Below are 15,096 nucleotides of genomic sequence, written 5' to 3'. Positions count from 1 at the left end.
TGCAACCTTGACATCTTTACCTTAGATGTTCCTTCATAAGCGACAGAAAGTATATCCCAATCCTCCTTTGCTAAAACGCAAGTATTGATCAATCTAAATACGTTCTTATCCACTCCATTGAAGATTCCATATAGGGCACGAGAGTTTTCTAACGATGCTTCATCTTCAACCTCTGTCCAAGCTGTTTCAGATTTTGGACTGATAACTCCATTCTTATCAACAACTTAAAGAGGACACCATCCAATCACAACAGCCTTCCATGACTTTCTATCAATAGATTTGAGAAAATATCTCATCCGAGCTTTCAAGTATGAGTAATTCGTTTTATTTAAATCAAGAGGACGAGTAGTTGATCTACCAGAAGAAACTCTTATCAGAGAGTACCTATGAGTGGAAGCAAGATCATTCTAAATTCATTGTGACAGAAATACCACATTCACAATCAAACATACAAGTTATGCATTTAACAACAAATTACGGCATGCTTTTAAGACTTAAATAACAAAAGGACCTGGAGTCATACCTCTTGAAGAACTTTTCTTGTTCGATCTCTCACTCTCATCAGGAACAGAAACTCACGCAGTCGTTGTGATCACCAAGTCTATCATCCACCAAATCTCGTTGTCGCCCACCATCGAATAGTATTCTACACGAAAAAGGCAGCAAGGAGGACACCACCTTCAGTAACCTCAGTATTCTCGGAGTGAGAATCCAAGAGGTGTAGGCTCTGTTGGATTTAGTAAAAAGGGACTAATCATTTAAATGATCATTTAGGTAAATTGCTCGGGCGCGCGATCGTTTAGAAAAGACTATGCGATCATTTAGGTAATATGCGCGTGTACACAATCGTTAGGACAACATGAGCTATCGTGTAGGCTCTCGTTTACTAGATGATAGGCAGTGTACTAAATCGTGAAGTGATTATCCAATCTATTTGCAAAATGAAAATTATTTTCATTATACCTTCAGTTATGAAAACTAAATGTAACCTCCCACTATCTCGTGGGGTTATGGAGAAAAACCAAAAATTATCTCATAATTGTTTAATTAAAAACTAAATATAATCATATTATATTTATAACCTATAGTTTAATATCACATCATATGCTACCTATAAACCCATAGTTGTAAGCCCTTATCCCTTTTTCTCTTGTTTATGCTTAGCATCAACCTAGATAAGTGAGCTTATGTACCTAAATAAATAACTTGGATTGTATGACCTAAGAAAGTTCTAATTCTAAGTGTTGGAATGAAATTTGGAAATTACTTAACAAATGCAAGTTCTTTTAGAAATGTATTAATACATGTTATTATTGAAACAATTTTTCATGATTGGGCACTTGTATAGTGAACATGATTTGTTATTGGCTAAGGGTTACAAGGAAAGAAAGAACAAAATTTTTAGGAAATGCAAGTTGGCCGAGAGGGGTATTGGAGTTGTTTGTTTTCTAAAAAAAATTCTTGGATTAATTTGCTAAAATATAAAATTAATTTAACTTGATAAGTCTTGTAAGGCTACAAAAGATAAGGAAAATAAATAAAAAGCCACGTAGTAGAGCAAACAAGCAATTGGGTGGAAGACTTTGATTGGAGGAAAAAGTGTGCAGCTTCGGCCAGAAACTTAGGGTCTGAAGAATGTGATGGTTCTCCAATAATACTCGTGCAAAAGCTTCCATATTTAAACCAGATTAAAGCTTATTTAGTTGTGAGTCTATTCTAGGGATGCTCAAGAGATTTGGGATCGGAAAACTGAAGAAATCGTGAAGAGAGTGAAGGTTGCCCGAAAAACTGGAAAATTCGAGTAAGGTATAGTCCAGGAGAGATTGTGAGCTCTGGAATACAAGTTAAGAGCTGTAATTTTGAGGTTAGTTAGCTTAAAGTATTATTAACATATTTCATGAAGAAAGTATGTGCCAATTTTCGCTTTAAGTTGGGTTAAAATTTGGTTAAAGAGAAACCAGTGTTTTCTCGAACAGGGTAGCAGCAGGCCAGCCACCCCCCTAAGGCTGCCAGCCCCACCAGCGCGCCTCCTTCCATGCCAGTGCCCCTCAGCACGCCTCAGCCCGTCTAGCCCTACCCACCCACACCCACATCCCCCGCCCATGCCCATTTCTAATGCCCAATTGCTTGTTTTTTTAGCATTTTGGGTGTTGGTGAGCATTTTTGAATCCCAATTAAGATTTTCTTGATATTTTGACCCTAGAATGAATACTTTTGGATTAAAAACTGATATTTGGGCCATTTTGGATAATGTGAGGAAAATGAACTTAAGGAGCAAAATGTGAAACTAATTATATATTATAATATGTTATGATTTATGAAATGTGATTGTGAGTAGTTGTGCCAGTGATTGTGCCAGTGATTGTGAGTAGTTTACTTTCGAATGTTTTGATATAGAAACTAATTATATATTATAATATGTTATGATTTATGAAATGTGATGGCATGATCTGTTTTACTTGATTGATATTTCAAAAATGTTTAAATCGTGATTTTTAAACTCTCAATGGTTTTATACGATCTTGATTTATCAAAATGTAGTTTGGAACCAGAGTTTACACAATTACGACTTGTATTGTTTTATATGAAAACCTCTTGACGTTGAATTTAAAAATGCTGAATGTTTGTGAAAGTGGTTTCAAACTACTAACTCTTGTACTTGAGAGATGGTTATTTTCCCGTGCTACTTGAATGTGTTTCAGTAGCAACACTCAGGCAATCAGGGGGCTACCGGAGTCAGATATGGCTAGAGTATACCAGGACGTCTAGAGAAACCTGCGACTGTAGTGCCACCCAGGCTATCAAGGGGCTACCACCGGGGTCAGATGTGGCCAGAGTATACCGAGGAGTCCAGAGTAACCTAGGCCTGTGGTGTGTATTTATGCTTAGCCTTGAGCCAGCTCTGCGTGCACGTATGACCTTGTGATTTGGTTTACACTGCGGGGGGCATTCTTTGTCCAGAGTAACCTGCCATTGTAAACGAGTATTTGGGTACAGAGTTGGTGTGGTTTTCTGATAACAACTGAATGCTTTAAAATATGCTTATGAGAGTTGATCATGCCACTGTTTTCCTAGCACGTGTTTGAGATACTATTGAATCTTTTATACTTGGCCAATGTTTTATTGAATGATTTAATTACTTTTATTGATGATTTAGAAAGCGATAACTTGTGTTTATATTCAATTACCACTCACTGGGCATTAGCTCATGCTTTCGATGTTTTATGTTTTTCCCCCCCAGGTAGCGTTAAAGTTCCGGAAACACGCTGAGCTGTTTACTGCCACACGACAAGAGTCTCCTGCTACATTGTAGGCCTTGCACTATTGTAAATAGATTTCATATCACGAACCTTACGTGTCATGGTTTTGGGAGTATAGGACAAGAGGAGTTGTTTTGTTGTGTAATGTCTGAAAGTGTTTCCATTGTGTCTAAACTTTGTACATGGTTTGTATATAACAGGAGATAGAAAGTTTATGAAACTTGTCTGTGGATATCGTAATATGGAATATGTTGAATAGAAATTAAATGTACTAAAGGATTATTGTGTAACTGTTCAGATTTAAGCACAGGTTAAGTTGGTTAGTAAGATGCTAAATGTCATCGAGAAAGGTGATGTTTAGCATCTTCACACGTCTTTCTAGATTAGGTGGATAATCTTGGAGGGGGTGTGACAATAGTCCTCTTCTTCTCCATTAGATATAAATCATATTTATATCCTTTTCCTCCAATTAATGTATCTTATATATCACGTCAACTATATCATATATAATTGACCTGTTTAATTATATCATATATAATCAAACTCTCTCTTGTAAATTTGAACACTTCAAACTAACCCAAAAAGTGATTCTCAACTTGAATTCATTGAGCTACCAAGAGGACCTTATGGATTTGTGGCTTGAAGCTTTAACGGTACATGAATAGCTTACCTCTTCAGCCACGAGATCCACCACTCGTTAACTGTCAGGCATTCCACTAAAGATCGACAGCTGCACTCTTCTCACCACAGATATATTTCTGTGTCCATCGGATATAACCAAACGACAATATGATAACCCTTCACAGATACTCATAAGTATAGTTGGGCCAATTCACCGTTTTGCTCCTATAGTTACATCTAACTTCTTAAGTACCACTAATCCCTCTAATGAACAATACAACATAGTCTTACTATGTGTGGATACCTCTAGAGCCATGAGAAGGTGTGTGGCGCCACATCGTTTAAGCCTTGGAATCAGCCCTTAAGGGAGCAATCTATCTACTATTAGGATTGGTGTCCTAATTCTCCCAGAGTCTCGTAGTTTGTAATATATACATATTATTATGAATAAAATAAGAGTTATTTTATCTCGCATTTATTCATATTCAATAAACAAAGCTCCATGATTATTGTATGTAAACTAAGCATGTATATAAGATATACAAGTGGATCATGTCTTAAATGATAACCTAAATAGGTCTGTAGTATAAGGATTAGGGTGTGATACCTGATCCTGGTGACACTATGGATACGGCCCGCTTTGTAGAGGTTTGCAAGTATTGTGAACTAATATAGATGGTAGATCCTAACCATTCATGTGGAGACATGCGAGCTGTGATGTCCTATACAAAGAGTTTGTATAAGATCGGACCACGAGATGATTTGTCTCTGTATATAACATCGTTGATACTAGAGGCTTACATCTCACCTAAACGACCATAGGTGACATGACCTCAATCTTGAGTATTTTGGGAACTCCTGCTTTTGAGGGCAGTCCTTTGATTAATATGGGTGAGAGTGGCTAGATTGCCAACTCAACATACCTACCTTTTTGGGGACATGTCTGATCTGAGAGCTGGAAACTCTATTACACAAGATGAAATTCACTCCTTCCCCGAAGCAGGGGTAAGTAGATAGATTGATCCCTTAAGGGCTGATTCCGGGGCTTGAACACAGTCATAGTAGAACTATGACCTATGTTCATTAGACGGATCAGTGGTACATAAGGAGTAAGATGTAACTACATGCGCATAACGGTTATTGGCCCAGCTGTACTTGCGGACGATCTGTGAAGGGTTATTGCACTGTTGATTGGTTGATATGGACACATAATATATCTGTAGTAAGGAGAGTTCAGTTGTCGGTCTTTAGTGAAGTGTCTGGCAGTTAACGGATGATGGATCCCGTAGCTAAAGAGTTTAGTCAGTTATTCATGTATCGTTGAAGCTATGAGCTGCAAGTTCATAAGGTCCCCTTGGTAACTTAATGGATTCAAGTTGAGGATCAGTTCTTGGTGTTGATTTGAAATCTTCAAATTGAAAAATAAATAATTCGATTATATATGACATGATCGGTCTGATGTATGAGATACATCAAGTGGAGGATTAATGTAAATGGGATTTACATTAAGTATCATGAAATAGAAAGAGAGCTATAGTTTATATGTTTCATGAGATGAAATATTAAAACTATAGGTTATAATTATAGTATAGTAAGTTGGTTATCATATATATTTATAATAATATTAATTATTGGATAATTATCTCTTTTTCTCTAATAACCAATTGAGTGTAAGGTTATTTGTAGTTTCATGGTAACCGTGAGATAAAAGGAAAAATGTTTTCCTAAATTTAGTAGTTGTTAATTGTGAGTTTTTATTCTTGGAAGTTCTCACGGTTGGCTGTCAAGTAAAAATGAGATTTACTAAACAACCCCTGAAGAGAGACTAGACGATCGTGGAGTATTTCTATACAACAGTCACTTAGCTGGCTGATAGCTAAACGATCATGGAGCTTTTGCTAAATGACCGTGGAGCTTCTACTAAACGATTAGGCATCGTGTTGGGGTTAATGCCCTAAAATCTCGTGTCCTGTAGTTTGTAAACAGTTTGTACGAATTCTTGTTGTGTATACTATATGATATTTTACTTCACTTCTTGATTTTGCTCAATTGTTTGTTTTATTTGCTTTACCACAAATCAATAAACATAAAATCTCTGGCTATCAGTATGTAACTTAAGCATGTATGTGGTGACATACAAGTGGATCATGACTTAAGTGATAACCAAAATGGTCTGTAGTATATGGATATAGGAGGGAAACCTTATCATGGTAACGCTACGGATGCGGCCTGCTTTGTGCAATGGTCACAAGTGTTGTGACTTGTCACAGATGGTCTAATCCTAATTATTCGTGTAGGGAGCATTTGATGCTCATTATTTAGAAAAAGACGCTGGAGGTATACGATTGAGAGGGAGCATTTGATGCTCATCATTTAGAAAAAGGCGCGCACTAAACGATCGTGTAGTTAGCATACCTCATCGCATAGTTCGTGACTACACGATCACGCGGTAGACGATACGAAGGCACTCGCTCAGCGATCGTTTAGACGATAGTGCTTCACCGCATTATTTTCATTTAGAAAATCGTATAAGGCTTGCATTGCGGAGCGCACTGCACGATCAAAAACCTCATGCTTCATCGCATAGTAAAAGGTACATGATCGTTTAGCTCTGGAAGCGTAGGCAAACGATTGAGTAAAGCGTTTACTCTTTCATGTAGACGATCACAGGAAATTTGGTACACGATCAATGAAGACGCTTGCTTCACCCGGACAGTTCAAAACCTGGTTCGCCTATTTGAACTGACCCAAAAACTTATTCTTAACTTTATCCAAGCTACCAAGGGGACCTTATGAACCTATGGCTCGAAGTTACAACGGTACGTGAATAGTTGACTAAACTCTTTAGCCACGAGATCCACCATCCATTAACTGTCAGGCATTCCACTAAAGACCAGCAATTGAACTCTTCTTACCATAGATATATTTCTGTGTCCATTCGGATATAACCAATCATGAGTACTATGACCCTTCACAGATGCTCATAATTACAACTGGGCCAATTTACTGTTTTGCCCCTGTAGTTGCATCCCACTCCTTAAATACCACTGATTCCTCTAATGAACAATACAACATAGTCCAACTATGTGTAAACAACTCTCAGGCCAAGAAAAGGCGTGTGGTGCCACATCGTTCAAGCCCTAGAATCAGCCCTTAAGGGGCTATCTATCTACTTACCCCTGCATCAGAGAAGAAGTGAATTCCATTTTGTGTAGTTGAGTTCCCAGCTCCGAAATTAGACAAATCCCCTAAGTGGTAGGTTTGAGTCAGCGACCTGGCCACTTGCACCCATGTAAATCAAAGGACCGCCCTCAATGGAAAGAGTTCCCAACTCACTCAGGATTGAGGTCATGTTACCTATGGTCATCCTAATGAAGTGAAGTCTCTATCATGAATGGTGTTATATAACAAGACGTTAACACTTCGTGGTCAGATCTTATACAAACTCTTTGTATAGGACACCTCCGCTCATATGTCCCCTACACGAATGATCAGGATTAGACTGTCTGTGACAAGTCACAACACTTGTGACCATTCCATAAAGCGGACCGCATCCGTAGCGTTACCAGGATAAAGTTTCCTTTATATATCCATATACTACAGACCATTTTGGTTATCACTTAAGACATGATCCACTTGTATATCACCATATACATGCTTAAGTTACATCCAGATAACCAGGAATTTTAGGTTTATTGGTTTGTGGTAAAGCAAATAAAACATTCAACTGAGTAAAATCAAGAAGTGAAGTAAAATATCATATATTATACATCACAAGCGTTCATACAAACTGTTTACAAACTACAGGACACGAGACTTTGGGCATCAACCCCAACAATGTCCCACTTGTCCTAAAGCGAATTGAGGTGTACAAAAACTAGTAAAAAATAATAAACTAGGGAATAAAATCTCAACACAAGAAAATCTCCCACTTACCCTAGTCCAGCCGCAGGTGATCCTATAGACCCATGCTCTAAAGCTGACCTTCAAACACTGTAGCTGTGAGAGCCTCCTAAACGGGTCAGCAATATTGTGCTCCGAAGCGATCTTCGTGATCATCACGTCCCCTCGATGCACTATCTCGCGGATCAGGTGATAATTCCACTTTATGTGTTTTCTACGCGTGTGACTTCTAGGCTCTTTGGAGTTTGCCACTGCCCCACTATTATCACAATAGAGGGTTATGGGTCTAGACATATCTGGAATAATTTCCAGTTCTGTCATGAACTTCCTGAGCAAGACGACCTCCTCAGCAACTTCGCAAGCAACTACGTACTCTGCCTCCATAGTCGAGTCGGGGATGCACCCCTGCTTATTACTTCACCACACTATAGCTCCTCCGTTAAGAGTAAAGACTGACCCTGACGTGGACTTGCAAGAGTCCCTATCAATCTAAAAGTCAAAATCTGTGTATCTAGTAAGGATCAAATCCCTAGATCCATACACGAGCATGTAGTCCCTTGTTCTCCGTAGATACTTGAGGGTGTTTTTTACTACTGCCCAGTGACCCTGGCCTAGGTTAGACTAATACCTACTGACTATGCCCACAGCGAAGCTGATATCTGGTCTAGTAAAGAGCATCACATACATCAAACTGCCAATGGAAGACGCATATGGATTTTGTCTCATCTCCTCAACCTCCTGAGGCATCTTAGAACACATGTCCTTAGACAAAGTGACTCTATGTCTAAACGGCAGTAGGCCCCTCTTGGAGTCCTGCATCGAGTACTTGAGCAACATCTTGCCAATGTACGATGCCTGAGACAGTGCTAGGACTTTGTTCTTACGATCCCAAAAGATCTGTATACCTAGAACAAACTAAGCCTCTCCGAAATCTTTCATTTGGAATTGGGTCGCTAGCCAGTTCTTAACTACAATCAGTAAACCTACATCATTCCCAATGAGTAGTATATCGTCTACATACAATACTAAGAATACTACTGAAGCGTTGATGATCTTCTCAACGTTCTGGTCAAAGCCATAGGACTTGATCGCAGTATCAAACCGAATGTTCCATGATCTAGGCGCCTGTTTCAGCCCATAAATGGACCGATTCAGCTTGCAAACCTTTTGCTCTTGACCTTGGGCTATGAATCCCTTGGGTTGTACCATGTAAATGGTCTCCTCAAGATTTCCATTCAGAAAGGCCGTCTTGATGCCCATTTGCCGGATCTCATAATTATAATAAGTTGCAATGGACAAGAGGATGTGGATCGACTTTAATATGGCAATAAGCGAGAAAGTCTCCTCATAGTCGACTCCCTCTACCTGGGTATAACTCTTTGCCACAAGTCAAGCCTTGAAGGTCTGCACCTTCCCATCGGCACCCCATTTGCGCTTGTAGATCCATTTACAACCTATAGGTCTTACCCCATCAGGATGATCTATAAGATCCCATACTGAGTTGAAGTACAGCAACTCCATCTCGAGATCCATGGCCTTGACCTAGTCATCCTGGTCAACATCCTCCATTGCCTTCTGGTAAGACAACGGATCCTCAACATCGTCATTTGCTACCATAGCAAGAATTTTCGTGAAACCCAGATAGCAAATGGGCAGGTTCGCAACCTTCCCACTGCGTCAAGGTTCCCTCAACTCTTGAGGTGGAACCGACCTACTAGATAAACTACCATAAAAAACTCTTGTTGATGAAGTAACAACTCTTATTGAAGTTTCAGTAGTTTCATTGGAAAGCTCACGTGACACGACTTTACTACGTGAACTATGCTCCCTAATATGATCCTCCTCCAGAATAGCGTTTGTGGAAACAAACACCCTATTTTCCGAGGGATCATAAAAATAACCCCCTCGTGTATCTTTGGGGTAGCCTACAAGGAGGTATAACCTCGACCGTGGTTCTAACTTCTTGGGATTAGCCTCAAGCACATGTGCAGAGCAACCCCAAATGCAGAAGTGACGTAAACTAGCTTGACGCTCGTTCCAACTTCAGAAGTGTTTTTGCAATACTCTAGAAGAATTTGCTGCTAGACATATAACAATGTTAATAACAAATCACAATAGATTCCTTTTATGTTCTGCACACCTCGTCCGACGGTTGAATAGTAACTGTCGGGTTTAAACCAGAATGTCCGACGGTATTTGCGTACCATTGGGAAAGATTAAAATGCCCGACGGTCTGAAAGAACCATTGGGCTAAATTACAATAAGCCCGACGGTTTCTAGGGGGACCACTAAGCCAATTTAAAATTCCGACGGTCTGTTCATGGACCGTCGGGATTGAATTTTTATCCCGACCCCTTGTCTTTACCATCGGGATAGGTCGAAACCGCTGATGCTTTTTTGGTTGTCGGGATTAATGTCATCGGGAATTACCAAAATTCTTGTAGTGAATGTCTTTGACATGTTGCACAACATGTTGCTCAAGTTTTGCTTGTAATAAAATCAGTCAACCATACTGCAGTCTTATGATAATATCAACCATTCAGACTGCACTAACAAAAGAGATCGAGATTATCACATCGAATGTCCCAATTTGTTTCCTTAGACAAGAGATTGGGGACACTCACTGGGTTTCCGTATATCCTCATGCCAAATTATATCATCCAATCAACAACCACAAAGTCCATAACCTTAATTAACCAAATGTATTTACAATGAACAAATATTTAAATTTCAAATATTTAATTACCAAACGATCATTACCTATACCCGTCCAACAGAACATAAATCAAAACTTTTTTAACGTTCTGCATCTTTATTTTAAAATTTTCATTTTAAGCAGTAACTCTCTTCATTAGTCTTTCTGGGTTGAATTTGTGAGTAACACCCCGGCAAGATGAGAGCAAACTCAAGATCCTTAATGCTTTCAAAAGATGGTATGTTATAAGTGTTAAAAAAATATATTTTAAAGCATTTAAAAAGTCATTCCAAATCGATCGTAAAGTCAAAATCACCAGCAACATTCCAAACAACAATTGCACAATTTAATTGTGCAGATTCATTAATTTATCAATTCATCCTTCAATATACATACATATTTCCAACTCTTCCCAGAGTAAAATGTTACATTAGGAAAGGAAATACATGAATGTAGTATGCAACTTACAATTTTCCCTTAGCCAGTCTAAAAGAACACAATGAACTAAGTCTCTCAGTCCCCAATTTGAGTCGGAAAAAAAAAATCTCAGCAGTTCCTTGTCCCAATGTTGTGATGGTCAGAAAAAAGGGAAAATCAGTGAGATCAATGTGCCATTTTCAAAGCAAGAAAAGCCAAAATCCTATACCCAAACAACATAAGAGCCAAAGCAGCCACATCCCACCACAAACTATGATTCCCAATCCCCAAACATTTAACAGCAGGAAAATCCCCCAGTCTGCAGTAACCACCATGCAGCCCAAATGAAGTGGCGCAGTCATACAACTTATTGACGGACTCGTACTGAATTCCCACCAAAAGCCTGTAGCAATAATGGCTAAAGGACACAAACTTAAGCCAAGAAATAAAAGGAGGAATGTGCTGAATATAGTACCCACCCACTAGAAGAAACACAAGCATAGTGACTGATGCGAGCGTGGTGGCTTGTTTTACTTCCATCAAAATGGCGCCCAGAGCCAAGCCGAGGCCCTGCGACACCAGCACGTTCAACAGAACAACCAAAAGCGTGAGCAGAAATGGGATCAGCGAAGGGTTTAGGCCCCCCATCCAGTACGTGACCGTCACGAAAACGGTGGGAAGAACTAACTCCATTGGTAAATCCCCGGCGGTTCGAGCCATGTAATACGATGACAGACGGTACATTCCAGAGGAGCGTTCTTTGTTTAGCATTGGTCGTTCTAGCGGGAATGCAAATATGGCGTTGAATAATGGGAAGAAACCCCAGAAGATTGAGAAGAAGAAGATTAAACCAACCTGCGTAGATATATCATTTAGATTTAAATTATGGTTAAGAGAATTAATTAATTGAACTTTGTTAATTGGGATATATATATATATAGATAGATAGATATATATACTTGATCCTGTATATGCGAAGGATCAGAGTGCCACCATAAAAGTCCTGAAAGAAATGAAACTGACATCACTTGGAAAATCCTCAGCCCTGAATATGATTCGTGTCTCCTTTCTCTTAATCCCCTTTTCAGTAATATGCTAAACTGCTCCCACCAGTTTGTCATCCATTCATTTTCTCTTCTCCCTCCTGCAATTTCCTTGCATTAAATTAAACGGAAAACGAGGGGCAATGATTAGGCTACACAATAGATGGATGTAATAAATTACTTTACTTACTTGGAGTGTCGGTTCTTGAATCAACGGTGGAGAAGTTGGTTTTGTTGAGAATCTCAGCTTTGAGTTCGGGGTAAAGGTTCTTTCTGAAGGAAGCAATGAGAGACTGCTTGACGGAATTTTGATCATCTTGATGGTCCAATGATCCGCCATGAAAATGCTCCACTTGATCTTCGCGAACTGAATCTGGCACTATGCCTAAGCGAATCACATTACAAAAAGAAAAAGAGATTGAAAATGACCTGTCAATTAAAAGATGAAATAATTCTAGAAAGTAAAGCACAAATTATTGATATAAAAGTAAATTAAAAATTAAAAAGAAATGATTTACCATTGGCAAGATCGAGGAGAAAATCAGCAGGATTGATGAGATTGAAAGGAGGAACATAACCAATGGACTCAAAATAAGGCATGACCCGAGCCGCGGGGCCACTGTAAATGGGGGAGCCATCGGACAACACCACCACCTTATCAAACATACTATACAAACGTGTAGAGGGTTGGTGAATGGTCATAACCAGGGTCCGACCACCACGAGCCAATCCTCTCAACGTGGCTACAATCCGCTGGGCCGTAGTGGAGTCCAGCCCAGAAGTGGGTTCATCCAATAAAAGCAAGCTCGGGTTCACAATCATCTCGTGACCAATACTAACCCGTTTCCTCTCCCCGCCTGAGATCCCCCTGAGAAGTCCGCCGCCGACGACACTGTTGCGGCAGCGCGTGAGGCCTAGCTCCACAATGATGGTCTCCGCCTGTGCAACTTTCTCGTCTCGACTCAGCTCCTTGGGCAGCCGGAGCATGGCGGCATAAGTGAGAGTCTCAAGGACGGTGAGATGAGGGTAAAGAACGTCGTCTTGCGAAACGAAGCCGATTTTTCGCTTCATGGAGCTGGAAAAGGGTTTGTCGTTGTAAGTAATGGCGCCGGAGATTTTTCCCGGCAAACGGGCAGCCAAGGCCGTTAGAAGAGTGGTTTTGCCACTGCCGGAGGTGCCCAGCATTGCGAGAAGCTCTCCGGAGCGAACCACTCCACTAACTCCATTCAGTATAGTCCGAGTAGTGTTGCTTTGGGACTCATTCCTTAAACTTAAACAGCTTCTTTTGGAAGTTTGGAGTTTGATGCTATACGATACGTCTTCAAACTATGTAAAGAAACAATATATAATGTAATTAATTCGCAACAGTAAGTAACCCGTTTATCTTATAAAGATGATGGAGGATAAATATGTACCTTAAGAGTAAGAGAGAATCGGGATTGGCGAAGAATGGAAAATGTGTCGGAGGCGGAGGGGACGGCATGGATGAGGATGTCGGGGCGGGGATGGGAGATTGCGGTGGTGGCGGTGGTGGTGGTTGTATCTTGCTCAAGTGGCAGCATGATCGGAGGGAAAGAGAGAGAGAGAGAAATGCGTGGGTTGGGTATTATTTTTGTATCACATGAATGAGGGGAGTGTGGAAATGAGTTTATAAAGCAAAAGGGAAAAGCTAAGAGGAAAGGAGAGAAGAAAGAAGACGCACAGAGGAGAGGTGGGGGGCAGCCAAATTCATGGCTCTCAACACTCCTCTCGAAAGTTGGGAACACCTACGCTAATTCCCATTTTCCAACTCTTCATCTTAAATTTTTCTTCTTTTTTCTCTAATAAATACTAAATAAATACTTTAGTTTAGAGCTTAGCAATATTTCAGTGCATGCTAAGATACTATGTATGTGTATCTCACTTCATCAAATATAAAAAAAACTTAAAATATTGAACAAAAAAATATGGAAGAAGAATTTACTCCATAAGTGACAAATCATGATTAGACAATTTGGTATGATGTACAAATATAAGTGTACAAATATATATTGTCCTTTCTATCCAAGATCGACTACCTAAATTTGAATAAAATTTTAATTTCTTTTTATATTACTTCTAAACTATCTCGATGAAATCTAGACCAAACATCGAGATAGTACATAATTTTTTCAAATCTTATATAATTTTTCTCAAATCTAAATCTTTTCTAAATTTCCAACCCAATTTTGGTTTTCACAGTTATCTGAATTTCCAAATGAATTTACTAATTTTTCAAATGAATCTCATTTATCGCAATGTGTTTTTTCCAGGTTAAATTTTGAGAAATATAAAATTTTAATTTTTTGGAAAAGATTAAATGAGATTTGGTTATTGTCCTGGTCAAGATTCTATCAAGAAAACCCAAAAAATTGATAGTTTGAATGTACGAGAAAAAAATTCAATTTTTATATGAATCTCGAGATAGAAATGGAGATATCAGCTGAAAAATCTTGTATTGCAGCTGTTCGTTTTCTGTATGGCATTCAGGGTACAAATAGCCCGATTTATACACATTTTACCTTTTTAGGGTTTTACAGAAAAAATAAAAATTAATAATTACAATTGAGTTGAATGATGAATAGTAGAGTGACACTGGACCAATCACAAAAGGAAAGAATAGGAAGGAAATGATCACCGAATATTGGTTGTAACAGAAATGACAATTTTACTCAATTTCCACAATTGACCTCCTTGTGTGATGTGGCAATCTTGACTTAAGGTGTCTCATTTTGACCTTTTTACTTGTCCACATAATTTGCCAACAAGGCTTTCTCTCTAACATCCTCCCTCAAACTCGTGGGGAGATTAGCGACTCCGATTTTGACCATAAATAGAAGAATTGGGAGTGTGTAAGGGGTTTTGTGAGACAATCAGCCAATTGATTCGAAAAGGGGAATACCGGACATCAAGTTTACCTTGAAGAATTTGATCTCGCACAAAATACACATCGATCTCAATGTACTTTATACGAGCATGAAATACCATATTAGTTACGAGAGCTCCAGCACTTATATTATCACACCACATAATGGGTTTGCTAGCTAATAATAGGTGGATTCTAATAGCCAACTACCGAAGCCAAATGATTTCAGCTGATGCTTGAGCTAAAGCTCGATATTCTGACTCAATGCTGGAA

General features: G+C 39.2%; 1 protein-coding gene across 1 annotated transcript; it reads right to left on the bottom strand.

Moving 5' to 3' along the window:
• Window positions 1-10,803: 10,803 nt before the first annotated feature.
• LOC120068546 (ABC transporter G family member 21-like) lies at window positions 10,804-13,739 on the bottom strand. The gene is made up of 5 exons (XM_039020362.2): window positions 13,355-13,739; window positions 12,458-13,265; window positions 12,130-12,324; window positions 11,856-12,040; window positions 10,804-11,751 (listed from the first exon to the last, which is right to left on the bottom strand). The coding sequence occupies exons 1-5, from the start codon at window positions 13,499-13,501 to the stop codon at window positions 11,083-11,085; spliced, it is 2,004 nt and encodes a 667-aa protein (XP_038876290.1). The 5' UTR covers window positions 13,502-13,739; the 3' UTR covers window positions 10,804-11,082.
• Window positions 13,740-15,096: the final 1,357 nt, after the last annotated feature.

Source organism: Benincasa hispida, chromosome 12 (genome assembly GCF_027475165.1).
Source record: "Benincasa hispida cultivar pf3 chromosome 12, pf3_genome.v1.1, whole genome shotgun sequence".
NCBI classification, from domain to species: Eukaryota; Viridiplantae; Streptophyta; class Magnoliopsida; order Cucurbitales; family Cucurbitaceae; genus Benincasa; species Benincasa hispida.
This window is presented reverse-complemented; position numbering and strand designations above follow the sequence as displayed.

Coding starts and splice junctions, on each gene's coding strand:
- LOC120068546 (XM_039020362.2), bottom strand. CDS start 13,501: ATGCTGCCACTTGAGCAAGATACAACCACCACCACCGCCACCACCGCA. Junction 13,266..13,354: donor GATTCTCTCTTACTCTTAAG/GTACATATTTAT, acceptor TTCTTTACATAG/TTTGAAGACGTATCGTATAG. Junction 11,752..11,855: donor CTTCGCATATACAGGATCAA/GTATATATATCT, acceptor ATATCTACGCAG/GTTGGTTTAATCTTCTTCTT.